Below are 26,500 nucleotides of genomic sequence, written 5' to 3' on the forward strand. Positions count from 1 at the left end.
TGAAGGTGGGAAAAACAACATATTGATAAAGGTAAGAAGCACACTAAACAATAAACTGGTAGAATTAAAGAGGGTAAAGAGAAGAACCATGAGATTAAGTAAACAAAAAACTGGGAAAACTCAAAGGAACATATAAGAAATGAGATTAAGTAACAATAAACTAGGAGAAAAGAAACTGCAAGTAGCGAGGGAACTAGGATAAGTAACAAGAATCTGGGAGAAGGAATGAGTAGCAATGAAACGAGGAGTAACGAGAAACTAGGATAATTAAGTGAGAAACATAAAAGTAAAAAGGAACTAGAAGTATAGTAAATAATGAAACACTAGGAGAATTAAAAGAGGATGGTATAAGTAACGAAGAAACTAGGAGACAGTAACATGAAACTAGGGGACAATAACAAGAAAGTAGAGGTGACCTAAGGAATATCTAAGTAACAAGGAAACTAGAAGAAGTACAGCAACAAGGAACAAGGAGAATTTGGAGGACTTGAGGCTGCTCTGGTGCCGATAGATGTTCCTCGTCGACCAAGAAGCGATCGGATGAAACTTAACTGATCATTTTGTTCACTCTAGTTGTCACCTTGATCGCCTTTCTTCTTCACTTTCGTCAATGCTTACTGTATTGCTTTCATTCCTTCTTGTCTTGTAACTTTCTTCTTCGCCTATTTTTTTTTCTTGAGTTACTTTCTTCCCCGCCTACGGTTCTCTTCGTCACTTTCTTCCTTATCTATAATATCACTCTGTCACTTTCATCTTAACTATTTTCTTGGTCACTTTCTTCCTCCTCCTTCACAATTCTCTAAGTCATTTTCTTCCTTATCCAGAATATCTTTGGTCACTTTCTTTCTTCGCTATTGTTTCCTTAGTCATTTTCTTCCTCCTCCTCCTCTTCTTCAATTCTTCTTCACTTTCCTCGATTATTACAGCATTTTCCTCACTTTCTTCCTAATCTAGAGTTTTTCTTAATCACTTTCTTCTCTTCCTTCCTAACACTTTCCTTGTTCACTTTCCTCCTCGTCCTGTGCAGTGTTCACCTTGAGAGCACTGTGCTCGATTGTTCTGGTGTTCCATTCTTCCTCGGTTTCTTCATCTCGCCACAAGTGTTCTTCAGTGGTCACAGGGCGAGAGAGAACCAGTTAGATTTTAATACAGGAAGGGTTTCATTTTTATCACTGTTTTGGTTTTTCTGTTGGTATAGTATTATTGAGAGAGAGAGAGAGAGAGAGAGAGAGAGAGAGAGAGAGAGAGAGAGAGAGAGAGAGAGAGAGAGAGAGAGGAAAAAAAAATTTACTTAGATTTATGATTTTTTTTTTTTCCCACGCTGGAGGTTCACGTCTACGACTGTATTTTCGTCGGGTATGAAGACTCCCGAGCAACACTTCCTGAACGATTTATTTTTAAAAAGAAGGAACCAAAGGCCACAAGCCCGCAAACTACCCATTAAAATCGTCATTTTTGCGTCTCATACTTTTTTTTTTTTTTTTTAAATCTCGTCGGGCAAGGAGACTCCCTAGCAATTCTTCTTTACCGAATTATTTTCCAAACTATCCATCAGTACTCTCATTTTTGCTTCTTACATCCTTTTTATGCCGATTATTACACCTTCCTGTCCCTCTCCATGTTCCTTTCAATATCGCCATTCTCTGCACTGACAACGTTCAAAAGAATATTACCCACCAAAATCCCAAACTAAATCGTAAAGAAAGAGGTGTTTGGAAGCTTCCTTACCCAAGAACACGGACTTTGAGTTGGGTAAAAATCGTCTGACAAGGGTAGAGCAAAATACGCGTTATCTGCTATATAAGTTCACGAGGCATAATAAACGAAGTGCAGAGAGAGATGCAAGTATTTTGTCCCAGTGTCTGACGAATTCATAGCAGAAAAACCTAACCATCTGCAACACACACAAGATGGGGTTTTCACTGTACTTCACCACATGTAAATTATCTTCAGACGTAACAGCGAAGACAGTTATTTCTTTGGCTGTACCTTATTATTGGATGACCTTCATATCAATTACCGATTTAGTTTTTCTGAAGGGATGATGCTAAGCTGAAGGGAAAGTAAAGAAGGCAAAACTAACCCCATATCATCCCCCCTCGCAGTGTAAGGATATTCTCTTTCTCTCTCTCTCTCTCTCTCCTCTCTCGTACTTTTATCATTATCATTTTTTATTTATTTATTTTTTTTACGCACATGAAGGCCGCCTCTCAGTGCAGCGTTTAACGGGTAGCATTTCTAACCACAGACACGACCGCTACACGAAAACGGACTCTTTCAGCGCCGCCGCATCGTACCGTACCGTAACACCTGCTTTCACTGTACCGTACACTCACCCACACTGCACCCACACCTTTAAATAGTATGTATAGTAGGTACAGAGAGAGATGCAAGTATATGCCTGAAGTGTGACGAAGACATAGCGGAAAAAACGAAACATCTGAAATACACACTAATGGAGATAAGGTTTTCATTGTATTTCGTCCGTTGTATATTATCTTCACACGGAACTGGGATGATTGTTATTTCTTCGACTATACCTGTTTCCACCATCCTTTACAGCGCTTCTGTCCCTACTCATTAACGACCCCTCTTCCCACGACACACCACCCTCCCCGTTGCTTATATCCTCCCACACCACCCCACACTGTATCTCTCCTCCTCCTCTTTCTCGGTCTCACTCTCCTTCACCGTCTCGATGAATGATCATCAAAGATATATAAATTAGTAAATGTATTGTTGGTGAAAACAACAGAGCTGAAAAAACACATACAATAAAGACTATATTATGATCCTTTTATTATTAATTTACGACCATGACTGCTTCAACCAACGCTCTCTCTCTCTCTCTCTCTCTCTCTCTCACACACACACACACACAAGGTGGAGATGTCAAGTGTGGATGTGGTGCTGGTGGTTATGGTTTTGGCGAAGAGTGGTGTAGGTGGTGGTGATGAGGAGTGTGTTGTGGTGGTGGTGACAAGCTGCGTGTGCTGGTGATGGTGAAAAGATTCGTGTGATGGTGGTGTTGGTGATGACAAGATGCATGTGGTGGTGGTGATGGTGGTGGCAACATCCCCAGTATGGTCAGCCAGTCAGAACCTTTGTACCACTGACACCAACCACCTGCCTCTCACCACTCCAACGGGGAAAGAGTGAGTGAGTGAGTAGCCAGAATATAGGGGAGTGAGTAAGTAAGTAGCGTGAATATGAGTGAGTGAGTGAGAGAGCGAGCATTGTGAATATAGGAGAGTGAGTGGGTGACAGTGAGTAGTGTGAATATAGGAGAGTGAATGAATGAGTAGTATGAATATAGGAGAGTGAGTGAGTAGTGTGAATATAGGAGAGTGAGTGAGTAGTGTGAATATAGGAGAGTGAGTGAGTGAGTAGTGTGAATATAGGAGAGTGAGTGAGTGAGTAGTGTGAATATAGGAGAGTGAGTGAGTGAGTAGTGTGAATATACGAGTGAGTGAGTGAGTAGTGTGAATATACGAGAGTGAGTGAGTGAGTAGTGTGAATAAAGGAAAGTGAGTGAGTGAGTAGTGTGAATATAGGAAAGTGAGTGAGTGAGTAGTGTGAATATAGGAAAGTGAGTGAGTGGTGTGAATATAGAAGAGTGAGTGAGTGAGTGAGTAGTGTGAATATAGGAGACTGAGTGAGTGTGTAGTGTGAATATAAGTGAGTGTGTGAGTGGGAGTGAGTAGTGTGAATATATGAGTGGTGAAGGATGAGAGGTGAGCAGCAGGGAAGTGGTGAGAAGGGGTAACTGAGGTATGAGTGATGACTACAGAAGACGGAGTGTATATAGGTGAGAGGTAAGAGAAGGTGAAAGAGTGGTGAGTGGGAGGAAGTGGAGAAGGATTAAGAAAAAGGTCAGTAATCACAAAAAAGGGAGTGATGCATGTGAGTAAACAGAGAGAGAGAGAGAGAGAGAGAGAGAGAGAGAGAGAGAGAGCTTCCCTCCTGGTAAAACTGGAGCTTTGAAAATTATTACGTGCCTTCCATACCATACGTTTAATTATGGTGGCTGTGGTAGTGTGGTTGTGGGTGTGGTAAGAATAAATGCCACTGTGGTAGATTTAATGACAGTGGTTGTGCTGGGAGTGTGGTTGTATGGTGGTAGTGGTCATCGTTGGAGATGGTGGTAATTAGACTGGGATGATGGCACTTGGTTTAGGATTGTAGTTGTGGTTGACCTGGTAGGGATGTTGGTAACTGTGGTTGTGGTTACTGCTAGAGATGGTGGTTAGACTGTGATGGTGGTAGTTGTGGTTGCTCTGAAAGGAATGCTGGTAATTGTAGTTGTGATGTGATGGCTCAGGTGGTAGTTTTTGTGGTGTAGTACTAGATGGTTGGTGGTAGTTGTGGTTATAACTTTGGTTGCCCGGGTAGCTGAGATAGTTCAAGTCACTGGATGTTGGTAGTTGTGGTTGTTAGAGATAATTAATGGCAGAATGGTTATAGCTGTGGTTGCAGCTGTTCCGTTTGATGATAGTGGATGATGAGATGGATCAGGTCATTGGATGCTGGTAGTTGTGGCTGGTGGTGGTGGCAGTTGAAATAGGTCAGGTCACTGGATGTTTGTAGTTGTGGTTGATGGTAGTGGTGGTAGTTGAGATAGTTCAGGTCATTGGATGTTGGTAGTTGTGGTTGGTGATGGAGATAGTTCAGGCCATTGTGGATGCTGGTATTTGTGATGGTGGTAGTGGTGGTAGTTGAGATCGTTCAGGTCACTGGATGTTGGTAGTTGTGGTTGGTGATGGTGGTGGTGGTTCTCGTGATGTTCATTGTTGTGGGGGTGATTGTGGCAGGACGTGGTTCAGTATGTTACATTGTCACTATCTGTGTGTGTGTGTGTGTGTGTGTGTGTGTGTGTGTGTGTGTGTGTGTCGCCACGTCAAAATTCATCAATCATCACTCTTTCAACTCTCTCTCTCTCTCTCTCTCTCTCTCTCTCTCTCACACACACACACACACACACACACACACACACACACACACACACACACACACACACACACACACACACACACAGCATCTCAGATCACTCTCTACCCTGTCATTGAAATCACATTAGTATAATAGAAGAGGAAGGCAAAGGAAGGGGGAGGGGGAAGGGAGGGGGGAGAGAAGGAAATGATACGAGTAAAGAATGCAGGGAGAGAGAGAGAGAGAGAGAGAGAGAGAGAGAGAGAGAGAGAGAACTAGAGAAAGGCAATAAGTAAATGAAAAGAGGCAAGAAAGAAATATGGGGAAAAGAGAAAAGGGAGAAGACGAAAAAAAAGCAGGAAAGAAGAAAGATGGGAGAAAGAGTGAAAAAAGAAAAATATCCGAAACAGAAAAGAAAAACGAATGACAGAAATATAGAATACAGAAAAGGAAAAGGTGGGAAGGAAGGAAAAAGGGAAGTGAAAAAGAAGGAAAGGAGTTAACACGGAAGTGAAAGCAATAGTACAAGAAGAAAAGGTAGGTAAGAAGAGGAGATATCAGTGAAAAGGTGAAAAAAACAACGGAAAAATAAGAGAAAATGCAAGAAGAAAAATAGGAAAAGAAATCAGTCACGAATAAAAAGAAACAAGAATGAAGTAAGAATGAGGTGAGGAAATATCGGTTAGAAAAATACAGAAAACAAGATAAAATAATATGAAAAAGGAAAAAATCAGCCGGAAAGATGAAAAAGAGGAAAAGAAATCAATCAGGATGAAGAAAAGAAATCCGTCAGCGAAAAGAAAAAAAAGTAAGAATGAACTAAGGAAATATTGAAAAAAAAATAAAAGATAAAAAAAAAGATAAAAGAAATAATAATCAGTCAAGAAGAAGGAAAAGAGGGAAAGAAATCAGTAAACAAAACAAGAATGAGGGAAAGGTAAAAGAAACATTAATGAGGTACGAATGAGCAGAGGGAAAGGTGAGAGGAAGGGAATGTCGGTACCAGCGTTGACTAAGCTTAAAACACAAAACCTGTTCAATTAATTTCACGCCAGGCTGGTTATACTGCACTCGCGTGTAATGACAACACTTCACTATTTCTTTCTTCACACAGACACGCGATTTGTTACTACACTTGGCCACACAACAATTTTATTATCTACCAGCTGTCTGTTTCCTAATTTTTAACACGCACACGCACGCAAGCAGGCAGGAAAGCACGCAAGCACACACACACACACACACACACACACACACACACACACACTCTCGCTGGTGCAGTGGTAACGCTCTTGCTTGCCAACTGGTGGACGGGAGTTCGCGCCTCGCTCAGGTTGCGAAAAGTTTCACTGACGAAGTGGGTGGTTACTGTCCCCCTCGAGCAAGGGGACGGGTGTGTGCGTGTGTGAAGGTCACAGCCTTGCCCTTAGATCGGACTATATGAGCTCTCAGCTCCCTTCCGGGAGGGTAAAAAGCTGACGATCACGACCATCAAGTGATCCTGACCGACCCGGTGAATTACACACACAAACCGTTACTACACTCAATCACTCAAGATCATCATATTATCATCTTAATCCCACTGCTACAAATAAGGAAGCCAGGATCCAGAGACAGTAATATGGAAAAACATTGTGAAAGGGAAAAAAAAAAACTTATATACCTTTCTTTATATAAATACCAAAATTAACTGACTAGCTAAAAATAAGATAAATGTTTAGAGAGAGTCTGGCCATATGGAGTAAATGGAGATGAGAAAACAACTATGAGAGAGTGTATACGTGAGACGGAGAGATGAGAGGAAGAGTACAAACAAGAGGTGAGGTAAGCGTGTATGATGAAGGATGCTGTGTGGTGGGGAAAGGGGTTGTTACTGAGTAGGGAAGAAAAGGAAGAGGAAGAGGGTTGCAGTAGAGAACGGAGGAGAAGATGATCAAGACTGATTAGGAGGAGGAAGTGGAGGAAGACGGTACGGAGAAAGAAATACGTCAGAAGAAAGTTAGGAGGAGAAATATTGAAGGCAAATAGGGAAGAAATAAATGACAAAAATTACGTCGTGAGAAAAGCTATTGTTATTGAGTAAGGATTTGATATGCCAAGAGATAACTTTTTCGACATCACCCCTCACAAGATGCAGTGTCAGGCAAGATACAAGGTAATTTTCTCTCTCACATTTCTTCCCACTTTCCCCCATTTTTTGTGTTTCCTTGTGATCTCTCTCTGTTACGATTTTTTTCCCATTTATTTTTGCTGACAGTCGTAGTTTCTTTCCCGTTCTGCAAGCAATGACTTGGGTGTATCTGCATTTCGAGTTTCATTTTTTTTTTCTCGTATTCTTTTCTCTAACACCCCCCCCTTTTTTTTTCTTAGTTTACAGCCTCCACGTTAGTTTTATATTTATTTATAGTTTTGCATGTTATTTTTTCTCATTTGCGTTTTTCTGTCTTTACTCAATCCCTAACCCCCCCCCCCTCTCTATCTATCTACTTCCATCTTGATTCCATCGTTTCTTCGTTTTTTTTTTTTTCTTTAATCCTTTCTCCATCTCTCCATTCTTTCTTCCCTCCCATCATCATTTTCACGATTCTATTATCTCTCAAGTGTATCTCCTCAGTTTCTCTCAATTCCTTTCTCTGCACCCCCCCCTCTCTCTCTCTCCTCCAACCCTTCCCAGTTCATTCTTTATATTTCTTCTTTGATCACCTTCACTATCTCCTCTCCGTTTCTTTCATCTTTCTTTTTCTTTCCTCCGCCTCTCTATTCCTTCCCAAACTCTCCTCTTTTTCCTCCTTCTCTTCCTTCACCATCTCACTCCTTTTTTCTCTTTATTCTTATTTATTCAACTACATCTCATCCTTTTTTCCGTTTCTCTCAATTCCTTCTCCTCCATCTCTTCCTATTCCTTCCCCACCTCACTCTTTACCTCCTTCATCTCATCTTTCACTTATTCCTCATCTCTCCATTTTGCTCAGCCTCTCCCTATTCCCTCTTAACCTCTCCACCTCCTCCTCTGCCCCCCACTGCTCTTCCCTACCCCCCCTGCACATACCGTTGCACTGACCCTAACTCACGCAGCAGACTACACTCCACTCCACAACCGCCATTTCTTAACAAAACTACCCCCATCACTACTTTCCCTTCACTTTGCAAATTCACTCGTGAGATCTGGCGCCAAAATATTCGCATTCATGATACGTCAATATACTCCCGTCATCAAATTTAAACCAGGAAAGAGAAATCCACACACACGCACTTTTTAAAAATCCAAAGGTTACACATTTTCCACTATTTTCCAAGTTCTTAGAAATTTATATCTTTTTTCCTTTTAAGGAATCGTAACTGTACATTTTATAATATCGAGGTAAGAGTTACACCCACGCCGCCTCCGCGCACACTCGAACGTCACTGACCAAAACATCTGTCGCTCCCACAGTCCCGCTACCTGGCTGCGTCTGGCAACCGGGATGGTGAGGGATGCCGGTTCAAAAATTGCAGAACTGAGGAAATAACTGGAGAGCTGGAGTAATTTTCCCTTTAAAAGTTTAATTGCAACTCTCACTACTTTTGTCCATTATGCTGGGATTGTGGATTGTAGTTAATTTACTTACGGCGAGAGATGGCAGTCTGGAATTTACATGAGAAAATAAAAGGAGTTAATTTTCCTTCTAAAAGCTTAATTCCAATTCCCACTACCTCCCTCTATTATTTTAAAGTTTGGCATTGTAGTTAGCTATGAAGAGAGATGATAGTTTTGGAATTTAGAACTGAGGTAATTACTAAAGAGAACGGAAGATGATTTTCCCTGTAAAAGTTTAATCGCAATTCTCACTACTTTCGTCCATCATGTTAAAGTCTGGGATCGTAGTTTGGGTGTTACTTGCATCTGATTTCGCTTGTCTCGCGATCTAACTTCTGATAACGATAGGCGCTGCACAACTGGGAAGATAATAACTCAAAAAGGAAATACTAAAATGAAGATAAAGATATTATAGGAGGGCAATACAGAGAAAGGGGGAGAATGCAGGGAAGGAAACATAGCTAAAGAAAGAGGAATGTAAATAAGAAACACGAAGGGAAGACGCGGAGGGAAGAATAAAAAGGAACTAGAAGGGAGAAGCAGGAGAAGGTGGAAGAAGAATAGAAGGGAGGAGGAGGAGGAGGAAGAGACGGGAGGAGGAAGTAGGGTGAGCAGCGATAAAGGGAGGCGGTAAAGGGTGAGGAAATCGACTCTAGCGGGACCATCTTATGTGACGTCTCCTCCAGCCAAGTCATCCATCACCACAACCTTCCTCATCTTTTGTTTTATTTAGTCTTCCCTCCAACGCCTCCTCCTATATTTCTCTCCCCTTCTCCTACGTCTTCTTCCTCTGCCTCCATCACTCTCCTTATTCTTTACACTCTCTCCACCGCCTCTTCCAATCTTTCCTTCTTTTCCTCCAATGTGTTCACTCTCTGCACCTCTCCATCTTCCTCTGCTTTTATTTACATCGTCTGTCCCTCAACGCAACCTTCCATCTTCCCTTCCCCCTACGTCTCCTCTTCCGTCACCCTCTTCTTCCTATTCTTATTTTTATTTACAGTCTTAACTTTCCTCCTTTGTCTCCACTCATTCTTCCCTCCTTTCCTCCTACGTCTAATTCTTTTGCACCCATATTTTTCTCCCCTCCTACGTCTCTCCCCTTTCTACCCATCTTTATCTCCTATTCCACCTATGTCTCCCCCTTCTACTCATCTTTCCCTCCCCTTCCCCTATGTCTCCTCCCCCCCCTTCTCTCCTCCTCCCACCTCTAATGTGACTTTTCCAGGGCACGTCTCGGAGTCAAATACAATAACAACAAATTTCTAACCTACTGTATATCTAACAATTTCCTGACAGGCTGGTTTACGCTTCACCCCCCTCAAAAAAAAAAAAAAAAAAAAAAAAACGACGGTCACTGTTCCGTATCATGTTTTTGGCCGTGACCTGAATCACTGACATTTAACAGCTTAGGCCAAGAGGAGAGGATAGTGAGAGACTAACTAGGAGAGTGTGTGAGTGGGGTGTAGGGGCTCTGGATGAGATGGAGTGATAGAGAGGTATATGTGAGAGAGGGTGTGAGTGCAGGGGAAGGCAGCGGAATGGGAGGGGACAGGGCGACATGGAGGCGATTTGTTTGTGGCCACCCCTTACGGAATGACGGCGTCTGGCTATTGATAGATAGATACGTGATTACAGACCTGGGTGGCTGATTTATAACTGATTTTTTTACTTTTTTTTTATCTACTAAACACTTCAGATCGATGGTTCATCAGTTTTATTTTTGGCATCTATTTGTGTTTGATAATCACTAAACAACACCCCGCTTCGTTCACCATGCGTAACACCTCTTTCTTAGCGACTTATTTTGCTTATTACCCCTAACTGTCCTTTTCTGTGTCATTAAAGTCATTCGTATACCAACATACACGGCATAACGGACCTTCAAATTGATATTAACCAGCCGTATCCAATAGTAAATCGCTAAGGAAGAGGTGCTAGGAGGCTTCTTTAACCGAACGAGAATACAGACCAATACAACAGCCACCCATCCTTTCCACAGCACTTCTTCGTGACTAGCGCGTCATTCTACTGCTAATCTCCCGCTACATCTCAGCACTCAAGATGAACAGGTGGCAATTTTAGCGCTTTTACGCCTAGTTAAAATGAACTGAGAATACGTCACCAGGAAGGGGGCTCGTTCAAACAAGGATATTTAGGTCGAACTATTATTATTATTATCATTATTATTATGATGATGATGATGATGATGATGATTATTATTATTATTACTACCACTACTGCTACAACTACTAGTATTCTATTATTATTATTATTATTGTTATCCCTATTCTACCTCCTCCTCTCTCTCTGTTCCATATTCTCCCCTCTTCATTTCCCTCTCCTCCTCCTCCCCTCCATATCCATCTCCTCCCCTCTATTTCCATTTCCTCCCCTTCTTCTCCCCTCTGTTTCCATCCCTCCCCTCCTTCTTCCCTCTATTTCCATCTACCCTCCTTCTCCCCTCTATATCCACCTCCTCCCCTCTATATCCATCTCTTCCCCTATATAACCATCTCCTCCCCTCCTTCTTCCCTCTATTTCCATCTCCCCTCTCTCCCCCTTCTCGATGGGCGTGACGGTAGAGTAGCAGGTGGCAGACATGGGGTTGGCCACTGGTTCCAAGATAATGCTAAGTGGCAATGCTGGTGAAAGGAGGAAGACGTGGGATGGATGAGGCCTGTGGTGGGGACGTGGTTTGCGGGGATGGCAGGGGCTGTGGTGGTCGAGATGGTAGGTGTGGTGGAAGGGGTGGTGGTGACGGTGGTAGAAGAGGGGGTGGTGGTGACGGTGGTAGGTGTGGTGAATGGGGTGGCAGGGGTGAAGGTGGTTGTGGTAGGTGTAGGGGTAGGGGTGGTGGTTGTAACTGTGGTGAATGGGATAGGAGTAGGATGGGTTTGTGGCGAGGGTGGTAGATGAGAGAAGAAGTGGTAGGTGAGGTTGTGGTGGTGAAGGCTGGGATGAAGGTATGCATGGTATCGGAAAGGGTAGGAGTGGTAGGTGCAGTGACTGAAATGGTAGGCGTGATGGTAGGTGTGGTGGTAGGGAGGGTAGGGGTTCAAGTGTGTGGGTAGTGGTGGTAGTAAGGGTGAAAGGAGGAAGACTATAGGCAAGGATGGTGCAGTGGTCAGAGAGGGTGGTAATGGGATGGATCTGTGGTGGTAGTGGTGGTGGCAGAGGAGTGGATGGGGGCAGAAGAGATGATAGGTGTGATGAAGGGGTTGATAGGTGGAATGGTGATTGTGGTGGGTGTGGTAATTGTGGTGGTAGGACTGGTGGGTGTGTATATAAGAGGGCAGGGTGGTAGGTGTGGTAAGGATGTGGTTGGTAGTTAAGATGATGATGGTAGTTGTCACAGTGAGCTGGTATGGTAGGCTGGGGTTCTCTGGGGTTGTGATGTGGGTGGTAGTGGGGAGGGTGGGGGTGGTGTGGGTGGTAGTAGGAAGGGTGGGGGTGGAATGGGTGGTAGTAGGGAGGGTGGGCGTGGTATGGGTGGTAGTAGGGAGGGTGGGAGTGGAGTGGGTGGTAGTAGGGAGGGTGGGGGTGGTATAGGTGGTAGGTGTGGCAGCATGGACGGCAGGTCGTGAATGTGGCTGAGAGGTTGACGACGCTTGATGTGAGTATAGGGGTGGTGGTGACGAAGTGGTAGGGGATGGGATGGGATGTGGTAAGGATGGGAATGAGTTGTGGTAGGGGATAGGATTGGATGGGATTGTGGTAGGGGTGGGAAGGGATTATGGCAGAGATACTGGATGAAAGGGTGGGGATGGTGGGAATGTGTGTTGGTAGGGGTGGTAGTGTGTGAGGTGATGGGAGTGGTAGGGATGTGACTGAGGTGGCGATGAGGGTCGTGCGAGGGGTGGAAGGTGTGTACGAAGACTGTGTAGCAAGAATTGGTGGTTAGGAACGTGGGTGTGAATATGAGAGTGATAGTAGACGATGAAGTGGTAGTAGTGACAGTTGTGGTTGGTTGTGATGGCAGGTGTGGTACGGTAGGCTGGGGTGGTTGGTGTAAGGGTGGTGATAGGGATGGTGGTAGGGGGTATCAGGTATGGTGGCAGATGTGGTGGGTGAGGTGGGAGGTGTGAGGGAGGTGATGGAAGTACATGTGCTGGGTGGGGGGTTAGGCAGGTGCTGTGGTGGTGGTGGTGGTGGTGGTGGTGGTGGTGGCGGCGGCGGCAGTGGTGGTGGTGGTGGTGATGATAGCAGGGATAATAATGATAGTAACAGGAGTATATAGCAAGTTAAAGCACAAAAAAGAATGGGAACACTGATGCTAATAATTACAGCTAACACCGCATACACCTATTTACCTAACACACAATCACACCATCACAATAGTTTACACGAAAAAAAACACATCATCAAGCAAGAGCCCATGAACATAGTCTTTTTAGTCGCAGCAGAGAGAGAGAGAGAGAGAGAGAGAGAGAGAGAAGGAGGGGGAGGGGGAGTCAAAGAATGAGAAAAGAAAAAAAAAAAAAAAAAAAGAAAATGAAATGCGAGAGGAAGATAGAGACGTAAGGCATCGGGAGAGGGAAATGAGAGAAAATAATGAAGGGAGAAAAGGGAGAAGAAAAGAATGTAAGTGAGGAGAAGAGAGGGAGGGAAGGAAAAAATGGCGAGAGGAAGGGAGGAAATAGAGGAAATGAAGGAAGAAGGGACTCAGGAAGGGAGAAAAGAGAGAGAACAAGGTACGGAAGGGTTTGGGAAAGGGAGAAAAGAGTAAGAAAAGGGAGAGTGAAAAAGGTATGGATGGATGGAGGAAGGAGTGAATGGGAGAAACGGGAGAGGGAAAACGGTATGAGGGATGGAGGAAAGAGGGAAAGGGGGTCAGGAAGAGAGAAGAGAGATAGGAAGGGAGGGGTGGATGTAGGAAGGAAAGCGTTGCGGACCCTCCACGCCCTTAACTGATCTAATTGTTTAACTCTAATGGCAGGCGTCAACCAGTGAAAGCCACTGACACTGACGCACACTGCAGAAATAATGTGGAATTGTCTGGCCGAGCACACCCATCAACAGCAGCCAAGCAACCACCCCTACTGGGCTGGCCCGTGGTGAACTGATGTTTCCTTGCGGCAGGGAGGAGAATATTTTGGTGGTTTGGTTCCCGGATGGACGCTGCACTTGCGTCTGTCCACCCAGTTATCAGGGGTACCGTAAGAGGCTCCACATCATCCCGTTCCTACTACGACTACTATCACAATTATTACTACTAGGATACTACTGCTGCTGCTGCTACTACTTCTACTACTACTACTACTAATAATAATAATAATCAATAATAAATTCCATATCAACAAACTTACAACACAGTAACTAACATTATCAATAAAAAACTACCAATAATTGCAATAAATCATCCTTCTCCTCATCATCATCACCAACTAATGCCTCACGTAACCAGCCATCATCACCCTCATTAGCATGGTGTAACGGAGCAACACACACCGTACAGGCTAATAAAAACACCGCTAACAGACTGACCGACACACACACACACACACACACGTACACACACACACACACACGTACGCACGCACCATATGTCGACAAACCGCGGCTGGCAACAGGTGGTGGCAGGTAAACAAAAAACAGCTGATGAATGTAAACACGAGATGAGACGAATGGAAATGGAAGAGAAACGAGTGAATATTTATCTGTATATCTAACCTCATCACTACGGGAGATTTGCCTAAGCTGAATAAATTGTCTGGCGGTAAAAATAAATAAATAAATATACCGATGACAAATTTAACCCCGAGATATTAGAGAAATGGAAATATACGAGTAACGAGTGAAATAAAGACCACATATATAACCTCTTCGCTACGTGAAGTCTGCCCTAATCAGAATAAATCTGTCTGATACTTGCAATACGGAAAAAAAAAAAAAAAAAAAAGTGACGAATGAAATGTACGAGGAACGAGTGAAATTTGCCTAAAAATCAAAACTACTTCAGCACGAAAGCCCATCCCTGAATTTTACTCGCGTGGCAGTAAAACGAAAAAATACTGAAATAATAATAATAATAATAATAATACAAGCAAGATGTTAAAGGACTGTTTTCCTCCAGGGCGCACTGACTTCTTGTGGGGCAGACCATCGCTGAAGCTGAATAAAATCTTTCTAGCCGTGACAAAAACAACAAATAAATAAATAAATAAATAAAAGTAAAGAAAGAATATGGTAAACGTGCACTACTCAACAATGTCTCCCCTGAAGTAAAACATAAAACAAAAATAAAAGCAATAATGACGCCATTTACCTGAAAGTGAATAATACTGGTAAATTATAAAAGAAATTTATTTGAGATCTACGATTTAATAACAAAGATAATGACTGATTGTTTCCAGAGCGGCTATTCGCACCGACCGGAGCCAAGACCATTTACGGCTTATTCACACCACGCGCGCACACACACTCAGCCACTCACACAGCTCTCTCACACTCGACTGCTTGTGTGTGTGTGTGTGTGTGTGTGTGTGTGTGTGTGTGTGTGTGTGTGTGTGTGTGTGTGTGTGTGTGTGTGTGTGTGTGAGAGAGAGAGAGAGAGATGAGGTGTGAGGAAGGGGAGGGAGGTCTGGGGGGATGCGAGGGTGGGAGGGAGGGAAAGAAAATGAGAGGAAAGAAACTAGAGACGAGAAGAGGGAGGGAGGGAAAGAAGGAAAGGAAGAGAGAGGAAGGAAAGTGGGGTAGCGAGGGAGAAGCGAAATTAAATGGGAGAAAGGGAGTAAAGGGAGTGGGGAAAAGGAGGGAAGGGAGGGGTGAAAGAGAGGAAGAGGATACGTGAAAGATGGAGGGAGGAAAGCAGATTAAGTGATGGTGTAAGCGAGGGAATATACAAGTGAGTGAGGTGAAGGAAGTGAGGTGTGTGGGAGGATGGAAGGAAAATGTGAGTGAGCGAGCAAGCAAGTCAGTCAATCAGCAAAACTAATGGCGGAGGAAGTGACATGGGAAAGAGGAGGAATGAGTAGACAGAACTGCAAAAAGAAAAAAACGGAACGAACACACACACACACACACACACACACACACATTCTCTCTCTCTCTCTCTCTCGTAACGGTCTTAGTATGGGAGGCGGACCATAACATTACGGCAAGTACTAATCACGTGTTCCTAGTGTACTCTCAACACTCCTTTGAATTCTATCGTGAGAAATCTTAACACACACGAACTGTAAACAAAATTAAAACAATATAACTAATAAAAAAAATCAATGTAAGTGAAACAATGAGATAATATATCCATCTAGCTACCTATCTATTGCCAGACCCCTTAATCCCGGAAGAGGTGGCCACAAACAAATCACCTCCATGTCGCCCTGTCCACCATCGTTTCACTGCCCTTCCCCCAGCTCACACACCCTTCTCTCAATGGAAAATCAGGAATAAGGGGGCAAAGTAAGAACTATAAGAAAGTTTTTAATAAGGCCAGGGAAAACTATAGGGGGAGCAGACAGAAATGGCGGGAAAAATTCTGAAATTATAGAGGAACTACAGAAAATGAGGGAAAACGTTGAAGTTAAATTGCAGAAACGCGGGAATGATAGAATTTATGGGAAACTACAGAATTAAAGGTAACAGTATAATAAATATGGGAAAACTACAGCAAAACATAATACCACAAAAATGCTTGAGAAGGAATATAGTAAAGGAAAAAATGATGAAAAAATAACAACGGGAAATTAAAGGCAGTGAGAGGATGGAGGGTGAAAGACTGACGAAGAGAGTGTATGTGAGTGAGGTGGAGGGGGGAAGAGGGAGGGGGAGGCCGAGGATGAGATGGAGGGATGGGGTGGAGAGGTATATGAGAGAGGGGTGTGTGAGTTGGGAGCAGGGCAGTGAAATGGCGGGGGACAGGGCGACTTGGAGGCGATTTGTTTGTGGCCACCCCAAACGGGATTGAGGCGTCTAGCAATAGATAGATAGAATAAAAAATGAAAATGATAAATTAATATGAATAATAAAATGCAGAGGAGAATATGACAGATGGAACGTAAATTATAAAAATTGTGGAAGATTTCAAGGTGTGAATGAGGGAAAGTGGAGTTGGGTGGAAACTGAGTGGAAGTGAGAGACAGTGGAGGAACCGGGATAACGTGGGAAAGTGTGTGTGTGTGTGTGTGTGTGTGTGTGTGTGTGTGTTCTTACCTAATTGTTCTTACCTAATTGTATCTTTACAGGAATGAGTCAAGCTCGTACTGTTCCGTGTCTTAAACCATATTTATCGTACATATCCTTAAATTTGTGAATTGTTTTGGCACACACTATTTCATTCGGTAGTGCATTCCATTGATCAATTGCTCTGTTTGGGAAACTGAATTTCCTTACGTCTTTATCACCTTTCTTCTTATGCAGTTTTTTGCAGTGTGTGTGTGTGTGTGTGTGTGTGTGTGTGTGTGTGTGTGTGTGTGTGTGTGTGTGTGTGTGTGTGTGTGTGTGTGTGTGTGTGTGTGTGTGTGTGTGTGTGTGTGTGGAGAGAGAGAGAGACTGACGACACCCAGAACTCTCCTCTGCTTCACTTCCTCCGTGTGAACTCCAAGTGAGGGTAACAAGTGAGAGTTGTGCTGTGTCAGGATCTCTCTTTCTCTCTGTTTCCTTCCTACCTTTCCATTCCCAGTTCAGTTTACATCTCCTCCTTCTCATTAGGGATTCATTTCTTCACTACTTTCATCTTCCACTACCTCTCTTCCCTATCCACTTCTAACCCCCTTCTCCTCTTATCCTTTCCTAGCCATTTCCTCATTCCATTTTCTATTCCTTCTATATTGTTCCTGATTCTATGCAGAATTAGGAACAATATTTCTTTTACTATCCCACTGCATCTAAGTTACACCTGGCATGGCCATTGATTTCTTCCCTGACACCCTATCAAACAGTAGCACCTACGAGCCAAGATACATACAGAGTCTCTCTCAGCTTAAGTACAGTACAACAGCAGAGGGAAGTGAGAAGCAGTAAGGGTGAAATACTTGGTGAATTTTTGTCCCTGACTGGACCTGACTATTCTCACCCCATACTTCTATTCCTCTCATTTACTAATAAAACCTCTATATATCAATACCTAACCCTCTTTCACTAGCCTATCTGTTCACATTTCAGTCCACCCCTATCTTTCACCTCTCCCTAAACTCATGCTTTCCTCAGACAGTCCTATAATCATGCACTTCTTCATCAGTCCTTCAGCCATGGCCTCCTCACTCATTTCTAAACTTGCAACCTCCACACTCAATCTTTAAATTTGGCACTCCTTGATCGGACCTAAATCCACGCACTCCTTCCTTACTCCTTGTTCCTACTCTCTACACTCAATCCCAGTCTCAAGCACACTGCACTCAATCCCAAGCTTTCTGTCCATCAATCATATTTTCCCATCAGGAGCAGGGGAGGCCACAGCTGGATTACTTAGTCCAGACATTTACAGCAAGAGTGATCAGCCACTTGCCCCTGACAGGTATTATGTGAACAATAAACCACAACTGATTCTTGGATGTACACCCTATGGGCCACATCCAACTGGAGCTCCTTAACCCACTAGACCACCAGCTGTCCATCTGGTTTTATAGTTATTACCCAGCATAATAAACTGTTTACTGGTCTACAAGAAACCATCTAACTAGTCACTCTGTACACAGTCACCTGAAAGTAGCACAAGCGAGTGGAAGGTGGGTGTCCATACTTACTCCACCCTCTACACTCCATTAGCAATCCTGAATTCCAGTCTCATTACTAAACCTATTAATGTCATGGAGTTACTTTGTGGCTTATACTGGGTACCTCTAAATGGTTTAATCCAACTAAGGAGAGCTCTCTCATAATGAAAGAGTTAATGGAGGATATACCAAACTCCAGTTCAATCAAGAAAAAAATACTGTACATAATCATAATAATTAACTTAAATTAATGCACTCCTTCGGACTGAAAATTATGCACTCCCTCACTGACCCTAAATTCACATATTCCTTCGTTGCTCTAGGCTCATACTCCCTATACTCAATCCTATCTCATGTATCTTAGCATTTCATCCTATCTCATGCACTCCAATTCAATTCTAAACTCATGCACTCCACTCGATCTCAAATCAATATACTGTACTCTCACTCAATCTCCCACTTATACTCCTTCCCCCACCACCCCACTCCCATTAACACACTTGTGATAAGAATATTGACATAACAGTGTCAGATGGATCAGCGACCACCATCACTTTGATAACGTACAACTCAAGTGAAGTGACCCAAGTGTTAAGGCCTTGAATGAGTTGTCACACAAGTATTTGCTCCATAATCTCTCATGCTACAGTAAAGAAGAGATGCCACCCTTAAATATTCAACCTGGTAGCAATTTTTCCACCAGAAGAGATTATGTACTGCCTTCAATAACCCTCCATATATATGAGAGGTCTTTCTTTAGGTTAAAGTGATTAAAGTAAAATATAAAGTCATTGTTGCCATTCAACCTCAATCTGCCTGACCAAGAAGACCTGACAACCACATATAAGCAACTGCCCCCATGGGGTTTTCCCACAGTTTTCATGCTACTGTGGCATGTGCTGTGCAGTGCTTCATCATACGTGTAATGTTGTACTTACGTGTTTCCCTTCTCTTGCACAGAAATATCACTGAGTCGAGGCTCAGTACGATCTTTTCCTACCACTTACCAACAACTTACATGATAACCAAATATGCCATTTCACGTGAAGAAGGTCTACATATGGCATAAATTCATAACTGGAGCTTAACAATCATTTATACATTCTGAATCATCCATAATCAGCCACTATTTCATAGACAAAGATATCTTGCATCTTACTTTTCATGTTTGTTTATACATGAAATTGTTGCATAGATGGTTATGTTCATACAGTTCTAATACCCTTTAATTACACTACAGATTAAGGAATGACGTAAAGTAATCTAAGAAAATAAAGTGGATTAACTGCCGTTTGTAGGCAGGAGTAATTCATCCATTTTGCCTGCCTTCAATTTCACCCACTTGCAGGCAAACTATGACTACATTAGGTTTTCACTCTGTTAAAAACTAGCACGTACAGTACACAAGATTAAAAAACAGTATTGATGCACATTTGGCCCAAAACAATTTGATGCCACAGACGATGGACTCTGGAAATGTCTGATGATTTTCCCCCCTTGTTGTCAGACATGCTTACATAAGTATGTCATAGATAGGTTTCCTATGACAATTTACGGCTGATACTGTTACTGGATGCATATTCAAAGGAGAATAAATTAATTTTCCAAGCACTACACAAGCTACATTGATTATTTCGGATATCACTGTGCCCCTCCTGTGCGATACTTTTTTTACCTTGTGTACAATTATCCAAACAAAATACATATCAAGTACAGGATAAAGCTCAGCCTTTTATCTTCATTAAACAGAAACAGTACTGACACACACAAATGCAAAACCTCATCAAAATGTAGTCAGCCAAGGAAACTGCAATACATTTATGCCTGTCACCTTACCACATTGCTCCCACCTGACTAACTTAAGCAATTAAGTTTTGGACAAGATAAAGGCTAAAACTGATGGAATATCTGAATACCTATTAATAACACACCATATCTTGTCTTGCAAACACAATGCCGTAAACAGTACGAATAAATGTGCTACAGTATACAGTACCCCCATACTATCACTCACACCTGAAGAGGGTCAAAGTCAGGTAGAAACTGTCATGTCCTCACAATATAAATGTTTTGCTATCTGAGTATAATTCACCCATCTAACTCACCATATCTTCTCCAGTGCAACAAAAAAGCAACTGAAATCAACATGCTTAACTGAACTTACCTCATCATTCTCTGAGCTACCCATGGAGAGGAGGGAACCATCACTACACGTGCTCTGAGTGGCTCGAGAGGATGCCTGTGGAAGAAGACCAAAAACGTAGGTAAAGCAGGAAACTATTTATCAACCTCCTCAGTACCATGCTTTTTTTCATAAAAGCCAAAAATTTAAATAATTTGAAGACAATGAACAAATTAACTTCTTCAACATAATGATGCGCTTTTTGTTCTTGCTACCTTCAGACAACAGTTTAGGACACCTCTCATACTAAAAGGGTTGAAACAATATTCATTAACCCCTTCAGTGTTGTGCTATCCTTTCACACTTCATTCACTGGTACTCTGAGACAAATCTATAAAACTCTGGAAAGATTATTTGTACTGAAGGGATTAAAACAACCTCTGCTGTACTTACAATACTAGTCATACAGAAGACAAGCAGGTAGTGCCAATTTATACAATATAACAAAATAGCAACAACAACAGTTAATCAGATTTAGTACAGAGTATCCATTCAGTGTCAAAACTCCTTTACAATGTTTCACGACTGCTTGATGTTCAGTATCAAAGGTCATCCCACAAGGGCATGGCAAAAACACTTCCCAGTCTCTGTGTTTTTCATCTCTTTAGCTTAGCCCAGAGATTTTTTTCTTTTAATAGATTATTTCACACAGCTCAATGGAAGAATTAAACAATGTTAAGGCTATTTATTCATTCCACAGCACTTTCTCATAACTAGCATCATATAGCATTTTAGTTTTTAATCTGTTGTTATAACTCAGAACTAAAGAGAGAGCACTTGCAATTTTGGGCCCCCTAAGCTTTTTCTTTGTTTATCTTCACATCAGCTTTCTCTTTATTAACTACAGTATTACCTTTTTAGTTTCAGTGGATTCAATGCCTGAACCACCTCAATACACTCCCTTTAACCCCCTACACAATGGTGATAACTATTAAACTTTTCAAACCATTCCTTTAATGGCATTCTGATTTTCCTCTGATCTCCCTATATTTATCTGTCTGGGCCACATATTATGTCCACTTACAAAACCCCATGTTATACACCTTTTTTCAATCTTATTCAGACATTTCTTGCACTTAACCATCTACCAGCTTTCACTTTTAACATCTGCTTATTTGCAAACAAAAGACACACCCCCTATCTTCTCTTGTATCTTCACACTTGTTCATACTCCCATCACATCCATTTCCTCCCATACATTACACCTTTTTATGTTTATTTCACTTGGACCACATACATATATCTGTTTTGCATCTTCACCCTCTTCCATGTCATTATTCACTACCCCCTCAGAAAACTGCAGTAACTTTTTACCGTGCAAGTCACCGTAAATACCAGGGCTGTGGCGTAGGTACCCAAAACACTCAACTCCGGCTCCTTGATTTCTTGTGTGTCTGACTCTGACTCCAACTCTGACCCCTTAGAGTTTCTCTATAATAAATTTGCCATGTTGACTTACGCAAGATGTAATTCCATCACAACCACGTGAATCATCAGGCTACTTTTAAAACCCATGTCCTTCTAGGTCTGACTTTAATGGTTGTAGCTAAAGTATTACAAAATGATAGTTACTTAGATCTGATGATCATGGTGTCTGTTTACATTCTGTTCTTGTCATTCTGTCAACAGATGGCAGCACCTGTGTTTATGTTCAACATAAACAAAGAACAGGAGAACAACAAACAACTAAATAAAATGTGGAAAATAAAAGAAAAATGAACTGCAGCAGCAAGAAATAAAATCGAAGGAGCTGTCATTCGAAAAGCAATAGCTCCACATTACATCTACATCATGCTTAAAAATTTCTTTACTGGTAGTCGGAGTCGGAGTAAGGACTTTTTTACTGGCTCCCACTCCGACTCCAGCATCACCATAATTGTTTCTGACTCCAACTCTGACTCCAACTCCGACTCCACAGCCCTGGTAAATGCAGTGGATTGCATCTGAAGTTATAAATGAATTCTTCAGTGAATAATCCTGTCTTCAATATGAATTGCAGAGTAATCACTGTAAGTCAATTTTACAATGCAGAATGAGTACACCTGCTGCTGCTATACTACTTTTATAAGTGCTGTACAATGTATTGCATTATCATGAGGTCCTGTGCAACAGCAGCTCCAGACTCGAACAACAATGCCATAACACTGAGAGAGTGTTATGGTAACGTGACTATGAAAAAATAACGTCAAAGGTTGATAGTGAATGACAAAAAGGAAGAGGAAAACAAAAGCAGTGTCAAATGGACATGAAAAAGCGCTGGTATCGAAAAAAAAATTAAAGTACTGTATTTTCATTAAGTACAACAGGAATCATCATTACCTTAAGACCATGGTTGAGGACATCAAGGGTGGTGGGTGAGGTTGGAGGAGAACGAGGGAGACCAGGGTCATCATCCCCAGACCCAGAGTCATCCCCTCGCCGGTGTCGCAGCGCTGCCTTCAGCTCCGCCTGATGAGGAGATGAGTTTCAAAATGAGTGATAAGACATTGCACCAGTAATGTCTACACATACCCCTGATATGCTGAAAAGTGAAGGATATCAAAATGTACAGTACATCAGTTTCATCCTATCCTGTTTGCACAGCTCAGCTCCCAGAAAACAATAAATCAGTCTGGGGGGGGGGGGGGGAAAGCATCATCCTATGAATCACTATCTATCTATTGCCAGATGCCTCAATCCCGTTTGGGGTGGCCACAAACAAATCGCCTCCAAGTCACCCTGTCCCCCGCCATTTCACTGCCCTGCTTCCAACTCACACACCCCTCTCTCATATACCTCTCCACCCCATCCCTCCATCTCATCCTCGGCCTCCCCCTCCCTCTTCCCCCCTCCACCTCACTCACATACACTCTCTTCGTCAGTCTTTCACCCTCCATCCTCTCCACATGGCCAAACCACCTCAGTGTGTTCCTCATAACGCTGCCTATCACATCCACATCCACACCACAACGCTCCTTTATATCCTCATTCGTCAGCCTGTCTCTCCACGTGACTCCACAGGCTCCACTTAAATAACTCATTTCCACTGCTCTCACTCTTGACTTGTGTCCTTCCAACAATGTCCAAGCTTCACTTCCGTACATTAGAGTTGGTATCACAATACTGTCATGTAGTAACTTTTTCACTTCCATGCTCACTTCCCTGTTTCTTATCACTGCTTTCAAAGAACCAGCAACCGTTCTTCCCTGCTGTACCCTTTCAAGCACTTCACCCTCCAAACCTCCATCCTTACTCATCACATAAAGATTAATTTACAAACCAACCCCACTGGAATGTACTGCCCCAATAACTACTAAACTTTCTGAGACACTGCCATGGCTTCAGGTAACACGTTACTTGGAAGTGAAAAAAAGCATCGGTGAAATGACTTAAAGATTTGAGCTGATATAGTTTGTTATGTCATAAAAATATTATCATAAAACTATATATCTATCTATAGACAGTCATCATAATCCTGTAAGGGGTGGCCATTTGTCTATGAGTTAGTTGTTTTACAGGGAACCCTCCGTCAACCCACTTGTTGACACATAGGGAACACGTGTGGGTTGGTTATTTGGTTAACACCCATCACTGTAAATGGTTTCCTGACTTACAGGAAACAACTAGGCTTGTCACTCCATGTAAATCCACCTGAAAAGGAAAGAAGAGCGATAAAAAGCGACAGCAAAGATGGGAAAAATACGAAGACAGGAGGGCAGACACAGAAAGGGAATGATAAAGGTGAAGGAAGAAAAGTAGGCAGCACTTCATCGAGTGAGTGGAAAACGGTCACCATAAAACCATCGGCACAATTCCCATGCACAGACAAAGAGTCTTAAAAAAATGTGATACTTCCTAACTGATTCCTAGTAATTCGTACACACTTGTACCTGATGGAAGGGGTTCCTTTAACAAAATTTGGTTAAATACTCTTCCATGCTCAAAGGGAAGGGGAAAACCACAGGAACTATTTATTCTGTCATGAAAATCTGACATTCTGGGAGGACATTAACTCAGTTGACTATGGCTGATGTGAAAGAGTTAGTACTTAGGTTCATAAGTATCCTATTCATTTACCAGTTCTAAATTAGTAAATTTTTGAGATATGGTCAACAGTAACTTATTCCAACAGTGAATAATTAGGCCACTAAACATGTACCTTCATAAAAACATTTTTTGCATTCAAAGGTGACACAAATAATTTATGGTTACCACCCAGTGTACAAATGGTTTCCTGGTGTACAGGAAACCACTTGGCTTATTACTCAATGTAGAGTCACCCATAGGCAGAAAGAAGAGGAAAGACTGAAGGAAAGACAGAAGAGAGTGTAAAGTCACCCGTAGGCAGAGGGACAAGGAAAGAATGATGTAAAGAAAGGCAGAAGAGGATGGAAGGAAAGAAGGAAGGAGGAGAGGAGGGGGCAGACACCTGAGAGCAGCATTAAACTGAGTGAATAGTTTTACCCTTCCTTATACAGTACTGAACATCTCATCATCAGGGGAATTTTCGATATGGGACTGGATGAAATTTGTGACTAAACATAACACTGTAACCAATGAGGCAAATCTTAAATAATTAACTATTAGGCATTTTAAACTTCAAGAACATGGCAGCCTAACTAGGGACTCAATATCAGACAGGATAATACACGATTGGCAACTTTTAACTAGTACAGTACTTGCATTTCTGTACTAAGACATTCAACTATACACCTGGAAAGAATTATGAAAGTCAAAAGAAACATAAAGTGGAATAGTACAACAGATATCATCTTATACTAGAAGACTGAACAATGCATATGAACAGTGATAAACTGAACAGCTTATTATTATCATTAGGCCCTCCACCAGAGATCATTCATGAGCTTAATAAAGTTGTATGGTGCTAGTATCAAAATAAAACTAGAAAGCACTCAAAGCGCAAACCTCCACCAATGCCACTGTCATTAAAAAGGAACTGGATCTGGATCCACCCCAGAATTTAATAAATTCCTTCTTGGCCTATGGCCCACCTTCCCACAAATTTTCAATGAAATTCACTGAGAACTTTTGGTGATATTATGCAGGATACTCCAGATCCGGATCCGCCCCAAAATTTGATCACTTCTTCCTTGGCCCATGACCCACCCATACACAAAATTTAATTGAAATTCATTGAGAACATTTGAAGATATTGTATGCACAAACAGACAGACATAGGTGAATACATAACCTCCTCCAACTTCGTTGGCAGAGATAAAAAATAAAAAAAATCATAGGAAAAGGACTACCAGCAATAAAAGTTACTTTTAATCCGTTCAGTCAATTTCAAAAGCAGCCGAAGATGAGAGGATGTCAGATGGAGGGATGGGGTGAAGTATATGAGGGAGGAGAGTGTGAGCTGGGAGCAGGGCAGTGAAATGGCAGGGGACAGGGCGACATGGAAGCCATTTGTTTGTGGCCACCACTTACAGGACTGAGGCATCTGGCGATAGATAGAGAGAGAAATTCAAAATGTCCAGGGGCATGTAGAATGCCAGTAAACCAAAAATGGCATCACCACAAGGCTGAAGGGGTTTAATGTTAGTGAACAAAGTCCAATTCAAATCTAATACAGTAATCAGTCACATACACAGGAGACATAGGTGACAACAATGAATACAGCACTGATAAATAAAACAAGGCACTGGCAGACCATGGAGGTGGTAACTGGTATATTTAATTATGTCTGAATGACAGCAGAGGAAACAGATCAAATGTATTGACAAAAATGTATTTCTTAAGAGGAAATTAAAGGCAGAGATGACAATGATGATGATGATAAATAATTGGCTGTATGCAATTTTGTAGTTAGGATAAGAAATATTGATATGCTGAATATGAAAGGTGTGGCAGAAGAAAGACAACTCAACACAGATTAGAGGTATGTCCTCTAACATCCTTGAAAGGAGGTTGCTGGGCTGCAAGAATAGGTCAACTTCAGCCAGCAGGTCACTGGGTTTACATCCACATAAACCTGGAGCCACAAGAAAATAACCAAGTCACCACTAGACAACATTCCAATATGATTTTCTTCCTTGTAATAGTGAGGAGATTAACTAAGATTATATCTAACACCTTCACTGGGAAAAAAAATCTATCTCAAAACTGAATAAAATAGACACCATCACAACAGTCGGGTTAACCATTCCCATCCAA

At 42.2% G+C, this 26,500-nt stretch overlaps 1 protein-coding gene across 1 annotated transcript in view; it reads right to left on the reverse strand.

Annotated features, from left to right (window-relative positions):
• The window catches only part of LOC145399013 (uncharacterized), a 79,125-nt gene that overhangs the window by 28,763 nt on the left and 23,862 nt on the right, over positions 1-26,500 (reverse strand). The window contains exons 5-6 of the mRNA XM_080271742.1: positions 22,664-22,792; positions 20,327-20,401 (exon numbers count right to left, since the gene is read on the reverse strand). Coding sequence (XP_080127868.1) covers positions 20,327-20,401; positions 22,664-22,792 — 204 coding nt within the window. The remainder of the gene's footprint in view (positions 1-20,326; positions 20,402-22,663; positions 22,793-26,500) is intronic.

The sequence above is a fragment of the Coenobita brevimanus genome, chromosome 47 (genome assembly GCF_032717465.1).
Source record: "Coenobita brevimanus isolate Jiangsu-jjx chromosome 47, ASM3271746v2, whole genome shotgun sequence".
Taxonomy (NCBI): Eukaryota; Metazoa; Arthropoda; class Malacostraca; order Decapoda; family Coenobitidae; genus Coenobita; species Coenobita brevimanus.